This window comes from Nematostella vectensis, chromosome 8, assembly GCF_932526225.1.
Source record: "Nematostella vectensis chromosome 8, jaNemVect1.1, whole genome shotgun sequence".
NCBI classification, from domain to species: Eukaryota; Metazoa; Cnidaria; class Anthozoa; order Actiniaria; family Edwardsiidae; genus Nematostella; species Nematostella vectensis.
Genome location: NC_064041.1, coordinates 1973600 through 1999692, shown reverse-complemented (window position 1 = coordinate 1999692; position 26093 = coordinate 1973600). Strand labels below are relative to the sequence as shown.

At 43.6% G+C, this 26093-nt stretch overlaps 1 protein-coding gene across 3 annotated transcripts in view; it reads left to right on the top strand.

Moving 5' to 3' along the window:
• The window catches only part of LOC5501973, a 29869-nt gene extending 3776 nt beyond the window's left edge, over nucleotides 1–26093 (top strand). For 2 of the 3 annotated variants that reach the window (XM_048730974.1, XM_048730975.1), the window contains exons 2-25: nucleotides 1535–1602; nucleotides 1996–2071; nucleotides 2595–2873; nucleotides 3243–3420; nucleotides 3594–3687; nucleotides 4773–4824; nucleotides 5138–5404; nucleotides 7070–7204; nucleotides 7467–7582; nucleotides 7953–8068; nucleotides 9225–9407; nucleotides 9696–9843; nucleotides 11323–11536; nucleotides 12984–13180; nucleotides 16066–16228; nucleotides 20214–20240; nucleotides 20528–20717; nucleotides 20936–21104; nucleotides 21458–21640; nucleotides 22671–22774; nucleotides 23171–23347; nucleotides 23525–23708; nucleotides 24129–24325; nucleotides 25679–26093. In XM_048730974.1, coding sequence (XP_048586931.1) covers nucleotides 1535–1602; nucleotides 1996–2071; nucleotides 2595–2873; nucleotides 3243–3420; nucleotides 3594–3687; nucleotides 4773–4824; nucleotides 5138–5404; nucleotides 7070–7204; nucleotides 7467–7582; nucleotides 7953–8068; nucleotides 9225–9407; nucleotides 9696–9843; nucleotides 11323–11536; nucleotides 12984–13180; nucleotides 16066–16228; nucleotides 20214–20240; nucleotides 20528–20717; nucleotides 20936–21104; nucleotides 21458–21640; nucleotides 22671–22774; nucleotides 23171–23347; nucleotides 23525–23708; nucleotides 24129–24325; nucleotides 25679–25906 — 3745 coding nt within the window. In that variant the 3' untranslated portion in view covers nucleotides 25907–26093. The remainder of the gene's footprint in view (nucleotides 1–1534; nucleotides 1603–1995; nucleotides 2072–2594; nucleotides 2874–3242; nucleotides 3421–3593; nucleotides 3688–4772; nucleotides 4825–5137; nucleotides 5405–7069; nucleotides 7205–7466; nucleotides 7583–7952; nucleotides 8069–9224; nucleotides 9408–9695; nucleotides 9844–11322; nucleotides 11537–12983; nucleotides 13181–16065; nucleotides 16229–20213; nucleotides 20241–20527; nucleotides 20718–20935; nucleotides 21105–21457; nucleotides 21641–22670; nucleotides 22775–23170; nucleotides 23348–23524; nucleotides 23709–24128; nucleotides 24326–25678) is intronic. The other variant, XM_048730976.1, reaches the window with a different exon arrangement.

Sequence of the window (26093 nt, the reverse complement as noted above, 5' to 3'; positions counted from 1 at the left end):
ACAAATTTGATAAGCTTATTATCTCATAAGGATCACTGATTCCACATGAAACTTCCACGCTGTGTATCCATTTTGGGAAACAAGGTAGGCTAATAACGGCAAAATTTTTGGGGTCGTAGCTTTTGGGGTGGTTGCTTTTGTTGGTCGTAGCTTTTGGGCTCACAGGTTTTAGGTTTTAGGTCTTCGTTTTGTAGACACCCCTCTACAGCAAGCTGTTGTTATTACAAGTGCAATGTGCTATTATTTATACTGACTAATTAATAATTCTGCGATAGCTGGTTTGACTGCACTAAGAAAGGTGATGCAATAATTATAAATGAATGTTGATCTAAGGAAACAGAACAATTTCACAATTGAGGATAACTATAGTAAGAATCCGTCGATGTTACAATAACAATCAATTGCCAATGTCTGTAAAGTAAACGTTTATCTAAGGTAAACGCTAAACTTTTTTTTTGGCATAGGTCACACTGTGCATGACCTGTATGACTAGCAGGTGCAAACTTAGTATTCAGAATGAAAGGTGAAAGGTGATAAAAGGTCAATATTGAAATCCGGTGAGCGAACTAGGATTTCTAAAATATTTGTTTATGAGATGTTGTAGAATAGTCGCACAACACTAAGTATGTTAATGACACAAGGCTAGCAACCTAATACTTACTACCTCAGCTTCAGCGCGATTTTTGCCCGATTTTAACCACGACGAAAACACTGACACTGGTACAAGATGGGAGAGGGATGGAACTAACCCCATATCGCAATCCGCTTAAAAACCTGCGAGAATGTTGTAGAATCGAATGTTGTAGAATCGATGATCGGGACATAGCAGCTGGTCAAATGGCATCCTTGGAATGTAATTCTTTAACAGCTTAGCCCCACACCACCCTAGACCCCTCTTGTCCTTCTCCTCCCTTTTCTAGGTCGACAAATAACAAAAGTCAACAGTCCGCATTGTACTCCCCTTAGGTCTACAAGGTACGTTCCACACAACAGCTCACCATTTAGAAAATAGTGCGGAAACTTTGAGAAAGACAAGTCGGGTCTAGGGTAGTGTGGGGCTAAGCTGTCTATGCAAACTACACCGGTGTCAGTGTTTTCGTGGTGGTTAAAATCCGACAGAATATCGCTCTAAAAGCTGAGGTAGTAAGTATTAAGCTGCTAGCCTTGTATCATTAACAAACTTAGTATAGACACGAAATACGAGACAAACTTATATAACTCTAAACTCGTAAAATTGAGCTTCTTGGGAAGAAAAAAACATAACAGACGAATACATTTACATCCCAACTAAGTTCATTTTATGGATTACAGCATTGAAATATAACTAATTGTTGTTTATTATTTGCGTTAATTCCTATGCCTTAGAAATCCTTCACTGACGCGTGTGGGAAGCCTGTGGCGATAGCTGGCTTCAAAATACATTATGGTTATTACATTGTTATATAATTAGGGGGGAGGGGAGGGGTAACCCATCTTCTGCTTCGGCCCTGATTGAAAATGTCATTTAGTCCATTCTGATGCACTTTTACCGCAGGACGATGTCGAGTGAGTTTGTCCCGCTAGCTGAAGTAAACGACACGACCTACGACCCCCCAACCCCAGGTAACGACACGACCCCCCTCCCCCTGGTAACGACACGACCCCCCTCCCCCTAATAACGACACGACCCCCACCCCCCAGGTAACCACACGACCCCCACCCCCCAGGTAACGACACGATCCCCACCCCCAGGTAAAAGCACGGCCCCCTTCCCCCTGGTAACAGCACGACCCCACCCCCAGGTAACGACACGACCTCCCACCCCCAGGTAACAACACGACCCCCACCCCCAGGTAACGACACGACCTCCCACCCCCAGGTAACAACACGACCCCCACCCCCAGGTAACGACACGACCCCCACCCTCCAGATAACGACACGACCTCCCGCCCTCATCACACCATCCGTTTCAGCTGTATGAGCTAGATAGGTCGGTTATTTTACTTTTGTTTGCAGAGGAACCACCATTGGACGGTCGATTGCTGGGACACTGGGCTTTAGACGGCACGGAAGATGACGTCACTATCTCTGGGTAGGAATAACTAATGATGTGATCATATAGGGATTGGTCATTGCTTTTATTACCGGGGTAATGATAGCTGGATTCCAACACGAATCGTCATCTTTTCTAAGCTCACATAAACTTTACTCAATTTATTAACTTTCCTGGCTATATTTCGTTCTTAGGCATTATTTGCGTGTGTCTTTGAAGGGAATGTAGTAAAAAATGGTTCTATTTTCCATGATTTAAACTAACGAGCGTTTGTGTTAAAAATGTCAAAAAGCCTATTCGCATAGCACACCACCAGAATCAACACAGCACAACGTACAATACCGATCAAGAGTGACCAACACAATACAACATGCCAATAAAGATTGACCAACACAATACAACAAGCTGCAGTGCGCATTCATGAGGTATCATATGGGAAAAGAAAGTATTTGACGGCGGTCAAGGTGAGGGTGGGGGGGGGGGGGGTTCGCACACACTGTACGCGCCTGTACTATACACTGTCGTTATACTATACGCCTACTGATTTCCGTTTTGATTACAGTGATGACAGATGGATGAAGTTTATACGAGCTGAAGATGGTCGCCAGGCGTTGACGTATTGGTTAGATCAGGTCGGTTCATCCGCTGAGATACCCGCGTTTCATGTGGATAACTCCAGCTTCACGGTTTGCCTGTGGTTTTGTCTGGGTTCCGAGTGTGACATTCTGCTATTAGCTGATAACACGAATCCTCGGCAGTTTTCAATAAGCTACCAGAACAATTGTCTCCAAGTTGTGCTTAAAGGAGAGAGTGGGAACGATGTGCTTAGCATCAAGGGAAGGTATGGTGATCCGGTGATATTACCTTAATTAGATTGACGAAAGCTTGTCGAAGGACAGGCTACCCAACATACCTAGGATAGAGGGGGGGGGGGGGGGGGTCAAGACCACAAACGTAGAATAGGAGGTGGAGAGGACCGAGAAACTCGTGGTTCATTGGTTCAAGCCTCAAGTCATACGAATACTTTCAAAAAGTCTTTAATATTGATTCTAGCGCTTGACAGAAATGGGTAAGGTATTTTAAATTATTTTTGACGGCTGAGCCTTTTTAGTTTAATAAAGATCAAACCTTGTCATATAAAAAAGACAAATGTACTATACTGTGTTTCCAGGAGATACAGTTGGCAACATTGCCTAATTTTTATTTTCAGCGAAATGCCTCATCAGAAATGGGCCCACATTGCGTTTGTTTGGGATCATGATGCAAAACAAGGCGAAATCTTCGTTGATGGACACTCGGTTGCTATGGGAACCTCTGTGTGCGACAAGGGCTGCTTGGCCCAAGTGTATGTGCAGCGCTTTGTCCTGGCTTGCTTTTTAGCTATTGAGGTAGGTTTTGGTCTTCATTAGCTTGGTAACAACTCAATCCCAATAACTCGAAACTCCAAGAAAATAAATCGAAAAAGTTTTGGTTTTACTGTATACTGCAGCCGACAATATGAATGTTTCGCTAATTATTCTTGATATTACTCTATTCTAAACCAGTTGTTTTACTCAAACAGGCAGTCTCGATGCGCTATGATTTCATCTTCAGAATGAGGGAGCTGATGGTGTTTGGGTGTGCGCTGACGAGAGAACAGATATCAGGAACTATAGGTGAGCCAGAGAAATGGAAAGAGCTTTCATGGTGTGGTGGTTGTGGTTACGATGATGGTGATAGTGTGGTGGAGGTGGAGGTTGTGAAGGTGGTGTTGGTGAAGGTTGTGGTGATGGTGGTGGTGGTGATGGTGATGATGGTTGTGGTGGCGGTGGTGATGATGGTCATCGTGTGGTGGTGGTAGTGATGATGGTGATAGTGTGGTGATGGTGATATGGTGATTACGGTAATATGGTGGTGGTGGTGATGGTGGTGATAGTGGTGGTGGTGGTGATGATGGTCATCGTGTGGTGGTGGTGGTGATGATGGTTGTGGTGGCGGTGGCGGTGATGGTGATGGTGGTGATGGTGATGTTGGTGATAGTGTGGTGGTGGTGTTGGTGGTAGTGTGGTGGTGGTGGTGATGATGGTCATCGTGTGATGAAGGTTGTGGTGGTGGTGGTGATGGTGGTGATAGTGGTGGTGGTGGTGGTGATGGTGGTGATAGTGGTGGTGGTGATGAAGATGGTGATAGTGTGGAGATAGTGTGGTGGTGGTGATGATCAGGCGCGTACTCTGGGGGGTGCGCAGGGTGCGTGCAGCTTCTCAAAGCCAAGCAGTCCCGTAATACCCCGTCCAGAGACGGGAAATTTACGCTATTCGATAATCCCACAAAGGAAGCTTTCAGTGGCGGACGTAGAATTTAAAAGGGGGTGACTTTTTTGACAGTTTTTGTCACGATTTTTTTTTTCAGACTTTAAGGGATATACCATCTTTGTTACGGATTCTTATACAAAACTTAGATAACGCGGCTTCGCGATACACCGAATTCGGCTCTAGCAATTTGCAACGTTTTTTTCTTTCCAAAAATGCTTTTTTGGCCCTTAGGGTTGGGTTGGGGTGACTGCCCCCCCCCCCTGAATCCGCCACTGGTTGGTGATGGTGATAAAGGTGATGGCGATGTCGGTGGTAGTGGTAGTGATTATTATGGTGTTGGTGGTGACGCTGGCTTTGACGGTGGTAGTGGTGGTGGTGTAAACAAGGATTAAACATTCTGATAACGAAGATGATGTTGATGATAACCATGCTGCTTCTTTGAATGACAGCGTTAACAAGAAAAAGGAGCTACCAGCTGAAGGGAATTCCGTCTCCTTCAAAGTAAGTGAATTTCAAAATAAGGGAATTATTTTATATTAAGTGAATGGGCACACTTTTTGTCATACGTCTATCTGACACATTTTGTATTCAGTTATTATAGTAATAAAATGCTCCTCTTTTTTACCTAAATTCCCGATATAAACTGAATAATTGGCAAAGATGAAAAATGTCAATCGTTTTCATATCTCGTTTTCCTTGCTGACTTCAATTTTCTTGATGATTTTATATCTAATGAAACTCTTTTAAAGGCTGCAAAGAGACGCGAGACTCTCCCTTAAACTATTCCCGCCCACAATACGCATATCATCTTAAGATTCCAGCAGGATGAGGACCAAGAAAACGATAAAGACCGCGAATGGGCTGAGGTCTCACTGGACGCCAGCCTTGGACCAAAGCGTTTTTCAATTGTCTTTGAGTGCTATTCGCCAGATGAAGATCCGCCAGAGTTACTTCCGCGACAACTGTTTTCACAGAGCTCCGCTGACCATGATTTTAGGATGATCTTGGAAACAAATGGTTTAATAACCGTGCGCCTGCACATAACCAAGAATAATCTCCACGCGACCTACACCTCAAAAACGTAAGTCTCCGCGTGACTATATATCTAAAACTCCCATTATAGTTTTGGAAATCAGGATTTACCCTCATTGTGCTACTCAAAGATATACAACTAGACCGTTTGCATTGTAATATGATTTGAGCCTGATCTATACTGTATATAATATGATTTGAGCCTGATCTATACTGTATATAATATGATTTGAGCCTGATCTATACTGTATATAATATGATTTGAGCCTGATCTATACTGTATATAATACTCATTAGTATATAAAACTCGGGAACCTCGCATGAACAAGCGATTTGATTGGTTGAGAAGCTCGGGATAAAATACAATATACACCTCTTAGAAAGTGGATATTTTCCTGCGCCCCGATATCAGGTCAATGGACTGTGGACCACCTTTTACGGAAAAAAGTCTAGGCTAGAAAACTTTAAAACCACACAATTTTCACACATTATAGGAGAGGAGGTGTGCAAAATGCTTTTTATTTCAAAATAATACCGGGGAGAAAAATTCTAACTCACGCGTTTTTGCGAGAGGATCGCACCTTCAAAGGCGCCATTTTCGAGGCTTCACAGAAGCACAAAAATAATTTATTTCCCGCAGCAAAAAGGGCTAATCACCTTAAAACCTCCGTGTTTCTCAAGAAAACCACACAAAAGGTATACAGTAATAGTTCTATCTCCTAAAATATCATCGTGGAGAAGAAATCTTTATTGAAGACAATTAAGCCTAAGTTCAAACGTCGTATTATCTATGAGCCGCGTATTCAATGCAAATATGTGCAAATAAATCAAGTCGATTGTTAATCTTCATTTGCATGTACTTGTATTTAATACGGCTCATGGATAATACGACGTTTGAAAACATTTCTTATATTTTATCAGATCGATCTCGATAAACTCTAAAACCAGTCAAAAGAGTGAAAGCAGAAGAGCAGTGTAGAAGTGCTCAACGAAACCTTTGATTCGATCGAGCGTGCGATTAAAAGCCAACTAAGAACTCGAATATTACTGCCGTGGTTTCTGTGGAAGGAGAAAATAAATATTTTTGCATAGTTACATGTTTATGTCAATCGAATGTATAAAGCCAATAAATCATTTTTTACCTCGAAAGAGCCTTAGCCGGTTTTTAATCGTCTTTAATCCATGGAAGCTACCGACGATAATTTTATACACTTTCTAATTATTTTAAAATAAGTTACATTTAGCATTGATTTTGCACTTTCGACGAGACGATGGAAATGCACTGAATCCACTAAATCCCATTTTAGAGCCATCAGCCATAATTATTAGCGCTAATATCTCCATGTCAGCCCAAACACGCTTCCTTCGTGCAAAATTGACCCGAACGCAGACCGACTGGGTTTGTCTTTTATAGAAGATAATGTACTCCTCCGCCTAATTAGTAATTCCGCCACAAAAAGGGGGTTGAATCGGTCCCTCCTTTACTACTTATATACTCGTCGACCATTTTGCTTTGCGATGTCTTTGATGATACTTCGAATGATAAGGAAACGGAAAATGTGGGACTGGACGATTTCTTTGTTCCCTCTCCCGCGTCTCCTTCACACTATTTTTACACGCGCGTAAGCTCTTACCAACAGCCCTTTCTCCGTCTCCGTATACTTCGCAAGTGCAAAGTCTGCTAAATTGCAATTTGTACATTTTTCCTTCATAGTAAGATTGGCCCTCACATACAACCCGTAGGGTTCACTTGGGAGCCAAGACTGTGCAAGGGTGTAATTTATGTCAAAGGCGAAGATGACACGGGTACCCTGTGCACGGACTCGTGGGCTGATTCCCTAGACGACAGGTAAGATCTCTACAGGCAAACCACATAGCCCAGGATATCGAGCGAGTATTTAATCACTCACCCAGTCCCTCACCCACCCACCCACCCACCCACCCGGTGTTATCCGGTTCTCGGACTGTTTTGTGCCGTTTCAAATTCAATTCCATTTTTGAGTTGAAAGTGGACTGATGTTTCATGGATGCTAATGATAGTTGATTCACGGTGCTATCTTTATGATCCATTAATAAAAGCACTTATTGTTCATTCCTTTATGCCTTGGCAGATGTCGTAGGCTGTGCAAAGAGCGGAATGTCCTTGTTCAGCTGATTGGACGTTGCGCACGTCGTCATCAGGTCGCCCAGACTGTTCTACCTCCCGTCTTCTTTGAGAAAGAATATTGTAAGTGTGATGTTATATTGGTTTAGATCCACAACCAGCAAGATAAAAACTGTTTACTCAAACCTTGGAAATGAAGTAAACAACACGAAATATTAACATATCATCCGTTTCACGGAAAATTAGTTCCTCTTAATTTATTAGTTAGTAAGAAGATTTCTGCTCGCGCCGCTTTACGATGACCTAGACGTCCTTTGTTCCCGGGGATGTATACAAGTCTGTGATTTGGTCAAGTCAATCTACGGAAATTTATGGCCGAACTTAAAAGTATTTGCAACACAAACAATTTTACTGTTAAATGATAAGAACTAAACAACATCCCAAAAGTTCTCCAAAGTTCTCTCCCTCATTTTTTGGGCCATCTCATCTCTAGTGAAGAGTAATCTTGAGATGTATTTACTGTCGCCGGGAGGCCCCGAAAGTGCAGAGAAGAACATTACTCCCAGAAACCTTTGCGCTGTCGGAAATCCAATGGCAGAGGCATTTATGGTAAGTGTGTTGTCTGGTATGTCTAGTCTCTAGTATGTTAATTTTGGGAAATTATTAGCTATTCAAATCTGGCATAATGAATATCACCTTCTTAAACCCTCGTCACCAGCAGTGTGTTGCGTCACAAATAGACAAGGGGGGGGGGGGGGTGGAGGATAGAGGTATCACAAATAGACAAAGAGGGAGGAGAGAGGAGGAGAGAGGTGTCACAAATAGACAAAGGGGGGGGGAGGATAGAGGTATCACAAATAGACAAAGAGGGAGGAGAGAGGAGGAGAGAGGTGTCACAAATAGACAAAGGGATGAGAGAGGAGGATAGAGGTGTCACAAATAGACAAAGGGATGAGAGAGGAGGATAAAGGTGTCACAAATAGACAAAGGGGGGGGGATAGAGGTGTCACAAATAGACAAAGGGGGGGGGGGATAGAGGTATCACAAATAGACAAAGAGGGAGGAGAGAGGAGGATAGAGGTGTCACAAATAGACAAAGGGATGAGAGAGGAGGATAGAGGTGTCACAAATAGACAAAGAGGGAGGAGAGAGGAGGATAGAGGTGTCACAAATAGACAAAGGGATGAGAGAGAAGGATAGATGTGTCACAAATGGACAAAGGGAGGAGAGAGGAGGATAGAGGTGTCACAAATAGACAAAGGTGAGGAGAGAGGAGGATAGAGGTATCACAAATAGACAAAGGGATGAGAGAGGAGGATAGAGGTGTCACAAATAGACAAAGAGGGAGGAGAGAGGAGGATAGAGGTGTCACAAATAGACAAAGGGATGAGAGAGGAGGATAGAGGTGTCACAAATAGACAAAGAGGGGGAGGAGGATAGAGGTATCACAAATAGACAAAGGGAGGAGAGAGGAGGATAGAGGTGTCACAAATAGACAAAGGGAGGAGAGAGGAGGATAGAGGTGTCACAAATAGACAAAGGGATGAGAGAGGAGGATAGAGGTGTCACAAATAGACAAAGGGATGAGAGAGGAGGATAGAGGTGTCACAAATAGACAAAGGTGAGGAGGGAGGAAGATAGAGGTGTCATGGTGAGTCCCATGTTCCCGTTGAGCCAAACAATCTTTAACATTAAAAAGAACTGTCTGAGAAAAAAACATTCATGAAAAATGAATTCCCTATTGGTTTATTTGTTGGTTTCTTAGCTCCAATCCCATTTGCGGGAACAAGGCCGGGAGTATTATCCATGGGCACAGCAGCGTTTTGACGACTTGGCGGATTCAGTGGAGCAATTTGCAGTTGATTTTATTGGTCAGACGGAAGGGGAGGGGTCACTGGAGTTGGTGGACAAAACCATCCAGCAAGCACTTTTTTATGAACAAAAAAAGGTACCATTCAAACTTCACAACAGCAACACATCGTGATAATAGATTTGTTTTAGCATCATAATTTAGTTTCCGGTGTTTATATCCCCTTCACTTTTTGAGAGGAGCAAAGGGATAATAATCATCATTGTCATCGTCAAGATTGTCGCCACTTTTTTACTCCATAATCATCATCATCATCATAATCATCACCGTCACCATCACTGGTAACCTCACCATCACCTCACCATCATCATCACAACCCAGTACTTGTCAAGTTACTATTGTCAATCACATGGGTAACGTTTTCAGTTTCTAGCTCAGCCTAACATCCATCGCCTTGTCGAGGAACAATGGGGCAATGAGACCGGCTCATTACTGGTCCTGTTTCTTATCGTTCTGGATTCGCTTCTCTACCCATTGCTACTAGTACTTTTCTGCTCCAAGAGGAGGTACACAGGTAAGAGCATCTCTATCAAACCCACTCTTCATAGTATGGTCCTTTAGTAAAGGAATAACCTACGAATAGAGCGCTTCAGGTCGACATACCAGGCCGACGAAACCCATTATTTATCAGGCAGAGCTTTAGTCCATATATATCGGCCTGATTATGTTTTTATATCCTTGGAAATATCATTATAGTATGTTTTGCGATTGATATATAATCTGGAACAGAAAAGGACCAGTCACTTTGTGGCGATAAATAAAGCCACAAAGTGACTGGTCCTTATTCTAATGACTCTTAAGAAACACACTTTCTCATTCATATTCAAGAATCACAATCATTGAGCAAACAAATGAAAAAACAATAATTACTTGACAGAATCTTGATGACTGTAAGCCACCCAGAGATCTTTTAAAACTCTCTTATCTCTAAAAATTGAACTTATATTTTTCAAATGATTTGAGCTGATGGACTGTACCTTTGAACGTGCGCGCTAATGCAAATCTTTCACAACTCAGGCGAGTAAATATACTACACTTTCTTCGCATGCATGACATTTCAAGGTCCCCCAGAATCAAATCTATTCAAATAAAGTACCCGTACGCCTGTACGCAGACTGGTGAAGATAAAAACAGCGGTGCAAGGAAACAGACGTTCTGCAGCCATTTCAATGCTGTTATGTAGATGATTCCTCATTATGAAGTTTGGATGTTTACATAGATGAAGATATTTTATTTTTCTGGTTGGCTGGACTCAAGAGACTCTATTGCCGAACTATACTAGGGAAGGTTTGCGCTCGAACTGAACAAAACCATGAAATATGAGCTTTGATTGTTGTTTAGATCATAATTTGCTCCACAACATTGATTCCTTGCAGATTGAATAAGGAATGAGAAAAATTGGCCCCAACAAAGGTTGAGAGTTAAAATAATTAGTTTTAGAAAAGTTTTCTTTCCTCGAGCTTTTTTTACTGTGACATTTACTGCAGCAAAATACCTAGTCGAGCTGGACTGCTTTCCATTCCACCAATCCCATAGCAGCTTGAAGAGTTTACGTTATGGACCAATTACAGATCGAGCTTGAAAAACTGGAAATCCGGAGAAATCTCGTCTAGATGAAGGGAGATTTTGCTCTTTTTCCATGGTTAAAAGTTAAAATATATTTGTGGGCTATTGTTTCAGGCCAAAATTTGTGGATATTTGTACGACTTTTACGTCATCTTGGCTCGTGTGATGAAATTACCGTTGAATTGCCAATGCGTGTGTCTTTTTTTTAAATAATTGCTTGTCTCGCACTTTTGTTTGGAGGTTAAACTATATTTAGCATGGAATAAACATAACACGAGAAGGAGTGCTACAATTATTTAGCAAAAGATGCCAAGTCTAAGGGGGTTTTGTGTATTTTTTTACGATGGTTGATGGCGGAAACTACGTAATTAAAAGTATAGATTACATGCGGGTTGGCTTTTGTGATAATAATATTGTTTTGTTGCAGCTGTTTACTTAAGATACACGCTTGTACCGCTTGTCTGTTTCACCAAGGACTTGGTGAGTCAATTTACTTTCATCGCGTTGCACATGGCGGTCTGCCTTAGTCCTTCTAGTGTCCAGCCCACCGCGGTAGAGTACGTCATTCTTGTCTTCTTTCTCGGTCGCATATTGGCCGAGGTCCAACAGTATCAGCGGTCACGATCCAAGATTTACTTCCGGTGAGTCTTTTTTCACCTTCCCACAGTAGACTTGTTTTATAAGAACGTCTAATTTTCCGTTGAAGCTTGGCCGTTCTTATTTTTTGAGCATTTGCGAATCCGGGATGATAAGTGAAGTAAAACGTCAGTATTTTATGTTTAAAATGTGATACTTTATTTTAGAACATATCACTATAAAATTATATATTGCTGCTATCGGAGCCTCGGCATATTTTTAGCATGTTGTGACGATTACATGAGTTCTCATGCTAAACGTTTGGTCTAGACTGAAACCGGTCAGAAGGTGGGACATAGTAATCTTTTTAAATAAACGTGTAAGAGCAATTTCACATAGCGTTACCAATGAGTTGGCCTTTCAAGGGTTTTAATTTTCGAAACCAGTCAATTTTAAAATTGAGCTCTAGTACGCTAGTAATCCAGAATCTTTCTTTCAGACAAACCGCCCCCAAAGTTTTTGTCTGACTACGCGCTATTCCCAAACGAGACAAGGATTTTGGATTCGCCGTGGTCGCGCAACAACGAATTTGGCTGTACTTTTCACGAGTGGGTTTTTCAAAAAGTATAAAAATTGACAATTTGAGCTTTTTAAAAAAAAAAACACGAGTGTAAATTAATCCCAAATTGAACGAGAAAAGTCGTATGATTTACTTTTAATAATATACATGCAAAAATTGCAAGGCAGAACAAACCGGAAATGACGCGCCCGAGCCATGTGATGAATAATTTGTTATGACAACCCATAATACGTACAGCGAAATTCAAAACTCAAGCTAACAAGTGAGAGAAAAGTTCAAGCTTATAAACTGCTTAAAATCAACAAATTGCTGTCGGGAACGCATAGCGCCGTTTTCTGCATGTTGAACGTGACCGTGCAGTTGTGGAAGCTGTTGACAAAATTTCGAGCTTGAGAACTCATTCGGGATTCTGGCAGGAATTGCTGAGGAGCTTGTGGTACCATTTTCGCCAGACATTTATCGAAAATGTTGTGCTAAGTGCTGTGTTTTTATTTTTTGAGGAGTTTTTCAATTCCTCGATAGTGTTTGCCGTCGCAAGTGCAAATCTGCTCTGTACGCCGGCCATTATTCTCCCACAACTTCAAGATCTTCGACACTTATAAATAAGCCATCTCATTGGTCAATTATGATTTTATTGTTTTTTAATCAATCACGTCGCTCCATTTCAATATAAATTTGCACTTTGTTAACTATTTCGGCATTTTGTTTGCTTGATTTTGCACTTTGTTAACAAAAAACTGCACTGCTCTCAGCCAATCAGAATGCAAAATTTTTTTCATGTATATTATTAATAGCAAAATATGTTATCTAGAATCTACATTATATCATATTCAATAAGCGTTTTCGCTAGAAAGTATGATATCGTAACCTTGTCAAGTAATCTCGTGAAAGAGAAAAATGACACTTGATGCGCACGTGTGATTTGATTTCAGCGACATGTGGAACTACCTGGACATAACAATCATCCTATGCTACATAACCATAGTGATTGTCCGGATTGTGACCATGGCCAAGTCCGGTCCGGTTCAGGGTAACAATCTACTGGCTGGTGTCATGTATATGTACGGAATTAACACACTCTTCCTGATCTTGCGTGTTTCCAGCGTGCTGGAGCTCAACAGAACAACAGGTTGGTGCCTCCACAGGGAGACCAAGTATTAATACGTTAGTCATCATAATCATCACCATTGGCATTACATTTATCATGAACACCTGTATGATCACCATCATTATATACATTCTTCATCTTCATATTATCACCATCTGTCATCATATATACTTTCATCTTTATACACCTTCATCACTTTGGAACTTGTCTTGCGTCTTGTCTTGCGTCTTGTCTTGTGTCTTGTGTCTTGTCTTGTGTCTTGTCTTGTGTCTTGTGTCTTGTCTTGTGTCTTGTCTTGTGTCTTGCGTCTTGTCTTGTCTTGTGTCTTGTGTCTTGTCTTGTGTCTTGCGTCTTGTCTTGCGTCTTGTCTTGTGTCTTGTCTTGTGTCTTGTCTTGTGTCTTGTGTCTTGTCTTGTGTCTTGTCTTGTGTCTTGTCTTGTGTTTTGTGTCTTGTGTCTTGCGTCTTGCGTCTTGTCTTGTGTCTTGTGTCTTGTGTCTTGTGTCTTGTGTCTTGTCTTGCGTCTTGTCTTGTGTCTTGTCTTGCGTCTTGTCTTGCGTCTTGTCTTGCGTCTTGTCTTGTGTCTTGTCTTGTGTCTTGTCTTGTGTCTTGTCTTGTGTCTTGTGTCTTGTCTTGTGTCTTGTCTTGTGTCTTGTCTTGTGTCTTGTCTTGTGTCTTGTCTTGTGTCTTGTCCTGCGTCTTGTCTTGTGTCTTGTCCTGCGTCTTGTCTTGCGTCTTGTCTTGTGTCTTGTCTTGTGTCTTGTCTTGTGTCTTGCGTCTTGTCTTGTGTCTTGTCTTGTGTCTTGTCTTGTGTCTTGTCTTGCGTCTTGTCTTGTGTCTTGTGTCTTGTCTTGTGTCTTGTGTCTTGTGTCTTGTGTCTTGTGTCTTGCCTTGTGTCTTGCCTTGTGTCTTGTCTTGTGTCTTGTGTCTTGTGTCTTGTGTCTTGTGTCTTGTGTCTTGTCTTGCGTCTTGTGTCTTGAGTCTTGTGTCTTGTCTTGTGTCTTGCGTCTTGTCTTGTGTCTTGCGTCTTGTCTTGTGTCTTGCGTCTTGTCTTGTGTCTTGTCTTGTGTCTTGTGTCTTGTCTTGTGTCTTGTCTTGTGTCTTGTCTTGTGTCTTGTCTTGTGTCTTGTCTTGTGTCTTGTCTTGTGTCTTGTCTTGTGTCTTGTGTCTTGTCTTGCGTCTTGTCTTGTGTCTTGTCTTGTGTCTTGTGTCTTGTCTTGTGTCTTGTCTTGTGTCTTGTCTTGTGTCTTGTCTTGTGTCTTGTCTTGTGTCTTGTGTCTTGTCTTGCGTCTTGTCTTGCGTCTTGTCTTGTGTCTTGTCTTGTGTCTTGTCTTGTGTCTTGTGTCTTGTGTCTTGTCTTGTGTCTTGTCTTGCGTCTTGTCTTGCGTCTTGTCTTGCGTCTTGTCTTGCGTCTTGTCTTGCGTCTTGTCTTGTGTCGTGTCTTGTGTCTTGTGTCTTGTGTCTTGTGTCTTGTGTCTTGTCTTGTGTCTTGTGTCTTGTCTTGTGTCTTGTCTTGTGTCTTGTCTTGTGTTTTGTGTCTTGTGTCTTGTGTCTTGCGTCTTGCGTCTTGTCTTGTGTCTTGTGTCTTGTGTCTTGTGTCTTGTGTCTTGTGTCTTGTGTCTTGTGTCTTGTGTCTTGTCTTGCGTCTTGTCTTGTGTCTTGTCTTGTGTCTTGTCTTGTGTCTTGTCTTGTGTCTTGTCTTGTGTCTTGTCTTGCGTCTTGTCTTGCGTCTTGTGTCTTGTCTTGTGTCTTGTCTTGTGTCTTGTCTTGTGTCTTGTCTTGCGTCTTGTCTTGTGTCTTGTGTCTTGTCTTGTGTCTTGTCTTGTGTCTTGTCTTGTGTCTTGTCTTGTGTCTTGTCTTGTGTCTTGTCTTGTGTCTTGTCTTGTGTCTTGTCTTGTGTCTTGTGTCTTGTCTTGTGTCTTGTCTTGTGTCTTGTCTTGTGTCTTGTCTTGTGTCTTGTCTTGTGTCTTGTCCTGCGTCTTGTCTTGTGTCTTGTCCTGCGTCTTGTCTTGCGTCTTGTCTTGTGTCTTGTCTTGTGTCTTGTCTTGTGTCTTGTCTTGCGTCTTGTCTTGCGTCTTGTCTTGTGTCTTGTGTCTTGTGTCTTGTCTTGTGTCTTGTCTTGTGTCTTGTCTTGTGTCTTGTCTTGTGTCTTGTCTTGTGTCTTGTCTTGTGTCTTGTCTTGTGTCTTGTCTTGTGTCTTGTCTTGCGTCTTGTCTTGCGTCTTGTGTCTTGTCTTGTGTCTTGTCTTGTGTCTTGTCTTGTGTCTTGTCTTGTGTCTTGTCTTGTGTCTTGTGTCTTGTCTTGTGTCTTGTGTCTTGTCTTGTGTCTTGTCTTGTGTCTTGTCTTGTGTCTTGTCTTGTGTCTTGTCTTGTGTCTTGTCTTGTGTCTTGTCTTGTGTCTTGTCTTGTGTCTTGTCTTGTGTCTTGTCTTGTGTCTTGTCTTGTGTCTTGTCTTGTGTCTTGTCTTGTGTCTTGTCTTGTGTCTTGTCTTGTGTCTTGTCTTGTGTCTTGTCTTGTGTCTTGTGTCTTGTCTTGTGTCTTGTCTTGCGTCTTGTCTTGCGTCTTGTCTTGCGTCTTGTCTTGTGTCTTGTGTTGTGTCTTGTGTCTTGTGTCTTGTCTTGTGTCTTGTGTCTTGTCTTGTGTCTTGTCTTGCGTCTTGTCTTGCGTCTTGTCTTGCGTCTTGTCTTGTGTCTTGCGTCTTGTCTTGTGTCTTGTCTTGCGTCTTGTCTTGCGTCTTGTCTCGTGCTATCACTCGAGCAAGGGCACGCCGTGATGTAGAAATATCATGTTGATAGAAATAAAAAAAATAAAACAAAAAAACAAAAAACACCCGTATCCTGTTCATGATGTACCGCGACATGAGATTCTAGGACTCTGTACATAACTCGCACTCGTCTTCTCGCCGACAGGTCCCCTGCAACTTGCCCTGATGCGGATGCTTGTGGACCTGTGGGTCATCATCGTGCAGTTTGTCGTCGTCATTCTTGCCTTTTCGTTCGCCATCACCAAGGTCTACTTTGCCCAGCGCTCTCTGGCGATGGGTCAGACAGAAACTAATGCGACTTACTCCGGGTGAGTTGGGGGAGACAATAGAGTGTGATGGGTCAGACAGAAACTAATGCGACTTACCCCGGGTGAGTTGGGGGAGACAATAGAGTGTGATGGGTCAGACAGAAACTAATGCGACTCACTCCGGGTGAGTTGGGGGAGACAATAGAGTGTGATGGGTCAGACAGAAACTAATGCGACTTACCCCGGGTGAGTTGGGGGAGACAATAGAGTGTGATGGGTCAGACAGAAACTAATGCGACTTACCCCGGGTGAGTTGGGGGAGACAATAGAGTGTGATGGGTCAGACAGAAACTAATGCGACTTACCCCGGGTGAGTTGGGGGAGACAATAGAGTGTGATGGGTCAGACAGAAACTAATGCGACTTACCCCGGGTGAGTTGGGGGAGACAATAGAGTGTGATGGGTCAGACAAAAAACTAATGCGACTTACCCCGGGTGAGTTGGGGGAGACAATAGAGTGTGATGGGTCAGACAGAAACTAATGCGACTTACCCCGGGTGTGTTGGGGGAGACAATAGAGTGTGATGGGTCAGACAGAAACTAATGCGACTTACCCCGCGTGAGTTGGGGGAGACAATAGAGTGTGATGGGTCAGACAGAAACTAATGCGACTTACCCCGGGTGAGTTGGGGGAGACAATAGAGTGTGATGGGTCAGACAGAAACTAATGCGACTTACCCCGGGTGAGTTGGGGGAGACAATAGAGTGTGATGGGTCAGACAGAAACTAATGCGACTTACCCCGGGTGAGTTGGGGGAGACAATAGAGTGTGATGGGTCAGACAGAAACTAATGCGACTTACCCCGGGTGAGTTGGGGCAGACAATAGAGTGTGATGGATCAGACGAAACTAATGCGACTTACCCCGGGTGAGTTGGGGGAGACAATAGAGTGTGATGGGTCAGACGAAACTAATGCGACCTACCCCGGGTGAGTTGGGGGAGACAATAGAGTGTGATGGGTCAGACAAAAAACTAATGCGACTTACCCCGGGTGAGTTGGGGGAGACAATAGAGTGTGATGGGTCAGACAGAAACTAATGCGACTTACTCCGGGTGAGTTTGGGGAGACAATAGGGTGTGATGGGTCAGACAGAAACTAATGCGACTTACTCCGGGTGAGTTGGGGGAGACAATAGAATGTGATGGGTCAGTCAGAAACTAATGCGACTTACCCCGGGTGAGTTTGGGGAGACAATAGGGTGTGATGGGTCAGACAGAAACTAATGCGACTTACTCCGGGTGAGTTGGAGGAGACAATAGAGTGTGATGGGTCAGACAGAAACTAATGCGACTTACCCCGCGTGAGTTGGAGGAGACAATAGAGTGTGATGGGTCAGACAGAAACTAATGCGACTTACTCCGGGTGAGTTGGAGGAGACAATAGAGTGTGATGGGTCAGACAGAAACTAATGCGACTTACCCCGCGTGAGTTGGGGGAGACAATAGAGTGTGATGGGTCAGACAGAAACTAATGCGACTTACCCCGGGTGAGTTGGGGGAGACAATAGAGTGTGATGGGTCAGACAGAAACTAATGCGACTTACCCCGGGTGAGTTGGAGGAGACAATAGAGTGTGATGGGTCAGACAGAAACTAATGCGACTTACTCCGGGTGAGTTGGGAGAGACAATAGAGTGTGATGGGTCAGACGAAACTAATGCGACCTACTCCGGGTGAGTTGGGGGAGACAATAGAGTGTGATGGGTCAGACAGAAACTAATGCGACCTACTCCGGGTGAGTTGGGGGAGACAATAGAGTGTGATGGGTCAGACGAAACTAATGCGACTTACCCCGGGTGAGTTGGGGGAGACAATAGAATGTGATGGGTCAGACGAAACTAATGCGACTCACTCCGGGTGAGTTGGGGGAGACAATAGAGTGTGATGGGTCAGACAGAAACTAATGCGACTTACCCCGCGTGAGTTGGGGGAGACAATAGAGTGTGATGGGTCAGACAGAAACTAATGCGACTTACCCCGGGTGAGTTGGGGGAGACAATAGAGTGTGATGGGTCAGACAGAAACTAATGCGACTTACCCCGGGTGAGTTGGGGGAGACAATAGAGTGTGATGGGTCAGACAAAAAACTAATGCGACTTACCCCGGGTGAGTTGGGGGAGACAATAGAGTGTGATGGGTCAGACAGAAACTAATGCGACTTACTCCGGGTGAGTTGGGGGAGACAATAGAGTGTGATGGGTCAGACAGAAACTAATGCGACTTACCCCGGGTGAGTTGGAGGAGACAATAGAGTGTGATGGGTCAGACAGAAACTAATGCGACTTACTCCGGGTGAGTTGGGGGAGACAATAGAGTGTGATGGGTCAGACGAAACTAATGCGACTTACCCCGGGTGAGTTGGGGGAGACAATAGAATGTGATGGGTCAGTCAGACAGAAACTAATGCGACCTACTCCGGGTGAGTTGGGGCAGACAATAGAGTGTGATGGGTCAGACAGAAACTAATGCGACTTACCCCGGGTGAGTTGGAGGAGACAATAGAGTGTGATGGGTCAGACAGAAACTAATGCGACTTACTCCGCGTGAGTTGGGGGAGACAATAGAGTGTGATGGGTCAGACAGAAACTAATGCGACTTACCCCGGGTGAGTTGGGGGAGACAAAAGAGTGTGATGGGTCAGACAGAAACTAATGCGACTTACCCCGGGTGAGTTGGGGAAGACAATAGAGTGTGATGGGTCAGACAGAAACTAATGCGACTTACCCCGGGTGAGTTGGGGAAGACAATAGAGTGTGATGGGTCAGACAGAAACTAATGCGACTTACCCCGGGTGAGTTGGGGGAGACAAAAGAGTGTGATGGGTCAGACAGAAACTAATGCGACTTACCCCGGGTGAGTTGGGGAAGACAATAGAGTGTGATGGGTCAGACAGAAACTAATGCAACTTACTCCGGGTGAGTTGGGGGAGACAAAAGAGTGTGATGGGTCAGACAGAAACTAATGCGACTTACCCCGGGTGAGTTGGGGAAGACAATAGAGTGTGATGGGTCAGACAGAAACTAATGCAACTTACTCCGGGTGAGTTGGGGGATACAATAGAGTGTGATGGGTCAGACAGAAACTAATGCGACTTACCCCGGGTGTGTTGGGGGAGACAATAGAGTGTGATGGGTCAGACAGAAACTAATGCGACTTACCCCGGGTGAGTTGGGGGAGACAATAGAGTGTGATGGGTCAGACAGAAACTAATGCGATTTACCCCGGGTGAGTTGGGGGAGACAATAGAGTGTGATGGGTCAGACATAAACTAATGCAACTTACTCCGGGTGTGTTGGGGGAGACAATAGAGTGTGATGGGTCAGACATAAACTAATGCAACTTACTCCGGGTGTGTTGGGGGAGACAATAGAGTGTGATGGGTCAGACGAAACTAATGTGACTTACCCCGGGTGAGTTGGGGGAGACAATAGAGTGTGATGGGTCAGACAGAAACTAATGCAACTTACTCCGGGTGAGTTGGGGGAGACAATAGAGTGTGATGGGTCAGACAGAAACTAATGCGACTTACCCCGGGTGAGTTGGGGGATACAATAGAGTGTGATGGGTCAGACATAAACTAATGCGACTTACCCCGGGTGAGTTGGGGGATACAATAGAGTGTGATGGGTCAGACATAAACTAATGCGACCTACTCCGGGTGAGTTGGGGGAGACAATAGAGTGTGATGGGTCAGACAGAAACTAATGCGACTCACTCCGAGTGAGTTGGGGGAGACAATAGAGTGTGATGGGTCAGACAGAAACTAATGCGACTCACTCCGGGTGAGTTGGGGGAGACAATAGAGTGCGATGGGTCAGACAGAAACTAATGCGACTTACTCCGGGTGAGTTGGGGGAGACAATAGAGTGTGATGGGTCAGACAGAAACTAATGCGACTTACTCCGGGTGAGTTGGGGGAGACAAAAGAGTGTGATACTTAAGTTGCACAGGTTTTTCTTATATTTTCTTTTCTGTCTTTTTGCAGTTTCTGTCCCCTTGATGGAGGAAACTGGTGAGTGATCAAAACATCGAGACTCTTTTCATAAATTTTTATTGCGAACTACTTGTGTAACAAAATCAAATGACACACAAACTTAATTTTTAGACATAGCAATTCGTTCTCATCTCTTCAACTTGTCGGCTATATCAAACCCCTTTCTTCTCTCTTTCTTTAAAATATATTTTGAAATTTGCATCAAACCATTTTATTTCTTCAGAGCTTCCTTATAACCATATACTCATTCCACTGCTACCTTGTTCTATTGTTTTAAATATATTTCATTTTTATGTCTACCAAAGCTTACGAAAGACTACAGAAAGCCTTGTTTGGTCGTTGTTCGGCCTAACAGACCTCGATTCAATAGCAACGAATAATCGGGCTGCCAGCACCCTAGCATACTATCTGTACGCCATCTTTCTCGTCATCTGCGTCGTCATGTTACTCAACACACTCGTCGCGCTGCTCAACAACACCTATGAAGACATCAAGGTAACAATGGGGATGGGGTGGGGTGGTCAACACATCGCGCAACGCATAAGCTCCTAATATAAAGGGAGGTTTGTGATGTAGGCCGAAGGGAGAGTGATGATCATAGTGCTTTTTCCAACACAAACTTTAAAAAAGTAACCACTACAAAGGAAGCATCTGCAACAACAACAAAAAACAAGTCCTATATCGCGTAATCGAAAAGATTTGTTGATTCTTAGTCCAACTCCGACACCGAGTGGAAGTACGTCCGTGCCATGTACGCTGACCAGTATAACCGCTGTCACCCGTTCCCTCCGCCTGTCAACCTCATTACAGTGCCCCTGAGCTTGCTACTCGATAGACTGAGGCGAGCTGCTTGCGTAAAGAGGATGGAAAACTCAAAATATCGTAAGTTATTTTTAAAGAAATCATTGCCGGCAACCCTGCTAGACTCTTATAAAGGGGCGCTTGCATGGTGAAGAGTGCTTTAACATTATTTCAGCCAGCTCAAAAATAGTCTAAATTATGCGAAATTATCAAAATTTTTATTATTACCTTGATCTTTACTATAAATACAATATTGTGGTTTGAAAATAGAATATCGAGTGCCGTCGACTCGCGTCGGAACCGGGAATCGAACCCGGAACCCAGTTGTGAGAGGCAGAGGCAGAGGCACTGCCCACTGCGTCACCGAGGCTGCTCCCCTTTTGGATTATTTTACATTCATTTTCTTTGACGTTTGAATACCAAATCCGTTTCAGGTATTGCTATCCATTTTGCTAAAATTATCCTGTACGCCGGCCAGCCGCCTGATCACGTGCATGGTGAAGTGTTCTTAAAAAGAAAGTGTACGAATCTTACCAGATGGGCTTTAGACTTACTTTACTGGGAAAACACCAAGAAGCGTTACCTGGAGAAGTTTGGAGAAAGTTTCCCCGACCAAGGTTTGTTGTTTATTGTTGTGTACTCTGTTTTACTTAAATAGGCGCAATTGGATACATAAAGGTTATTCCTTTGAATTGCATTGCGCATCTAGTTCTGCGCATGCCTTTGTTCGGCCATCTCTGGCCCCAATCAAGCCTTAGTTAGTCTCACTATTTGGCAGTTTTCAATATGATGTTGCACATTAAAAGTGCACCAGGAATAAGCCAGGTCAAATATTAACCTGTTGCCAAATGATTTCGATAATTAGCTTGCTATTAATTCTTGATCCAGCAAATAGCCGTATTTTGTCAAAAGTACACACAGTATCAAAACGAGGCTTGCACCCATTTTTTATTTTTTTAGTTTTGAGCCGCCATATTATGGCGATCTTATTCTGAAAGAATAAAGAAAATCCAACCAAAGCTTCTATTTCACAGGTATAACCTTTAAGCCACCAGTTTGTCATTCGGGAAAGTGTGAGACGCATCAATTTTATTCGCCGAATTGAGGAATCTATTCCCTGGCGTATCGATCCAAATTTACACGAGGTCTTCAACATGTTTTTTAACATCTGCAACGTCTGCAATAGTTATTTGAGTAGTTTCATCGATCAGCATGCACCATGATAAGAAAGTGGTGGTCCGGGTACAGCGCCCTATGGAACTCCAGAAATTACGAGACAAGAATCAGAGAGTTTACCTGCAATAGAAACCTGGTGCTTGCGTCCTCTTAGATAAGGTCAAAAACTTGTAACACGCCCTCCTGGACAAGTAGTTTTCTGAGCAGTATGCCGTGGTCAACCAAACCAAATGTCTTGCGACAGTCAATAAGTCCATTTATCATTCCTTGTTATCCTTGATATTCAGAAAGGGCATTTATCAGCTCTTTCATTGCAGTTATTTTTTAGCAAGAAAGATATTAAACCCTTTGGTAAAAAAAATTGGAAAAAATTGTCTTTCCTGAGGAAAAGGAACAAAGGTCAGAACAATTACAGCCGACGAAATAAGGGGGGTATGCCCTTCAATGTTGATGTTCTATATTGATTTGCAGATGATAACAATATCGGCAAAGTGCACGAGGAGGTTGTGAAAACAAGGGACAGAATCACACGCTCACTCGCCCTGAACCTTTCAGACCCGACCAGTCAAGCTGAGGTGAGTCATGTCCTGGGCCCTCACGCCCTGTCTAACCCGAAAAGCCAAGCAAAGGCGAGCATTCAGTGGGCCCTCCGCCCTGCCTATACCGACCAGTACAGCGAAGGTATTGCATCCCCTAGGCCCTCCGCCCTGCCTATACCGACCAGTACAGCGAAGGTATTGCATCCCCTAGGCCCTCCGCCCTGCCTATACCGACCAGTACAGCGAAGGTATTGCATCCCCTAGGCCCTCCGCCCTGCCTATACAGAGCAAGGTATTGTATTTCCTAGACCTTCCGCCCTGCGTAAACACCATAGCACAGTCGAATGAGTCAAGCGAGCAAATCCTTCAAACTTGTGTTCACCTATTGTGCGAACTGATTGAGCTAAAACATATATTTATTCACATTGCCAGACCTGGCGAACATGCGGAGAGATGTTAGTGCGGAACTCACTGCTCATGCGCGCTGCAAACGCAGGCCCTTTGGACGCACATGTCGACGGATGTCCAATATACGGCCAGGGGATCCCTGGTGATTATGCCATTGCGCATAACATGACCCCCCTGACCAAGGACAATCCAAGCTTTGAGGTACAGTAGGTTTCTTATCGTAGTCGTCGTCATCATAACAATCTTCCTTTCAACAACTCATTAAAATGCTATAGCTATTATTTTTTGTGACTGTTATCATTATTGTCTGTAAAACTTGACTGCATGGAATAAAAAAAAGTTTTTTAATGTGGACTCATCTCCTCACCCCCACCCCAGGTCTACATAAAAAACGCAGAAGATGACATCGAGATCTCTGTGGGAGTCGTTCCCGAGAACTACCCGCTGTGCGAGCCACCTGGGTCGATCGCGGGCTCTGTTGCTTATTTCGCAAGGGATTCTGGGATCGTGATGACTGGAGCTTCTTTAGATAAGGTGTATGGAGTCGAGCAGGAATGCGAAGGCAAGTCAGGGTTATCATAGCATATTGCATAGAAGGGGAACCTGCTCGGGCAAGTCGAATAATATTAAAGAAGGCCAATCACGCCGCCATTTTACACTCCCGCTCAATGCCGAGTCCCAAAAAGCATCCATTTCCATCGGCTAATTCCAGCAAGTAACTGAGGTCCTTTCAATGAAATATTGTTGATAAAGTATCAAACTTCAATTGTGGATGGTTATTTTGAAGTTTACCTGAAGATAGACCTGTATTTTTTTTAAATGAAACGGTGCAAATGGGCTGATGGGCATTCTTTAAAAGCATTCTTTAAAAAAAAAACATTCTTTTTTTATTATCACAGGAAGTCACACGTGCTCTTCCCAGTCTCCCATAGATTATTTAGACGAAGGATAACATTATGTTTGATTTGCATTTTACCATTAGGCGATCAACTGCAACGCGATGACATCATCCGGTGCACACTAGATTTCTCCGAAGAATCAAGCTATGGTGTACCGATCAGCTTTGAAGTCAACCAGAAATGCGTGTGGCGCGGTGTTGTGCACTTCCAGCGCAGGGTTCCCGCGTCATTTTATCCACGCATTGCCATAGGAAGTCCCGGATTGGCTGTTATTTATCAGGTCAGTGGTAAGGAATGGAATGTTGTACGCCACGTGGTTATGCCACGTCGAGCATTAGGCATTAGTTAGCCCTCCACCGAAACGTCAGCCAACCACTTTGTTCTCACCATGTCTAACTATGTTCATTCACAGAGACATACAACATACCATTTCAGACCCTGTGTTCAGTTATTGCCTTGTCTCCACAACGCCACCTGATAACTTGTCTGTAGTCTTCCTAGTGACGCCATACTTAGTACACCTAGCTTTACGACGGTCTTGTCCGTAATCTTTCTAGTTCTACCAAGTTGTAAGTAAGCTCGAATTCAAGAAAACCGGGCAAGCTGCATAGCAGCATTGCAACGATTTCTTGTAAGACAGACACGTAAACATCCTACTAAAATAAGGCACTGCAACGACCTCTTGTAAGACAGACACGTAAACATCCTACTAAAATAAGGCACTGCAACGACCTCTTGTAAGACAGACACGTAAACATCCTACTAAAATAAGGCACTGCAACGACCTCTTGTAAGACAGACACGTAAACATCCTACTAAAATAAGGCACTGCAACGACCTCTTGTAAGACAGACACGTAAACATCCTACTAAAATAAGGCACTGCAACGACCTCTTGTAAGACAGACACGTAAACATCCTACTAAAATAAGGCACTGCAACGACCTCTTGTAAGACAGACACGTAAACATCCTACTAAAATAAGGCACTGCAACGACCTCTTGTAAGACAGACACGTAAACATCCTACTAAAATAAGGCACTGCAACGACCTCTTGTGAGACAGACACGTAAACATCCTACTAAAATAAGGCACTGCAACGACCTCTTGTAAGACAGACACGTAAACATCCTACTAAAATAAGGCACTGCAACGACCTCTTGTAAGACAGACACGTAAACATCCTACTAAAATAAGGCACTGCAACGACCTCTTGTAAGACAGACACGTAAACATCCTACTAAAATAAGGCACTGCAACTTAAACGATTGGGGCCCGTAAACTCTTCTGGACGAATTGTGACAACCTCTTTTCCCTCGTCCATCTTTTTGATCAATGCATGTGCTCTTCTTTATCCATCCATAACATCAGAAAATGGAAATGATTGGTCTAACAATAGATTTCTCGGCATGGCTGTAGTAGCACAGTAACTTGTATTCTTCAGGGGGAAATGGGGAGGAGTTAGAATGTATTTAGTAGTTCCTTGTCATTTTCTGGCATCTTCTTGGTGGTGGAAGAAGGGCAAGTTCCCTACTGCCCTGCTCCTCCGCTAACCATTACCTTACCATTACCAGAAACTGTTATTATTCGTAACCATAATTGACAGCTTTATTCTGATTTGTGCGGGTTGTCAGGGCTTGGGGAGTTACGGGTCAAGGCCAGCAGCCACCGAGCCTCCTGGCGATACCACAGGGAACCCGGCGTTGAAGGAACAGATGGATGTGAAGTTTCACGAGATGCAGGAGAAGTTTCAGGAGATGCAGGAGAATTTTCAGGATAGGATGGATAGGGTGGAACGCAACATTGAAGCTCTGTTGGAAATAGCAAGAGGAAGGAGGGAGGCTGAGCCTGCCGATAAATGATGAATGGTCAGCGGTGGTGTGATGTTCGAACAAATTCTTTATTTGTTTCAACTAAGGTTTAAACGAACACGACTAAGCAACCCAAACAATATGAGTTTGACTCTTTTTTTTGTTCCTTAGTATTAACATCTTTTGTTAGTTCGTTACTTTGAATTGGAAGAAAACCAATAAAACACCCATTTACCAA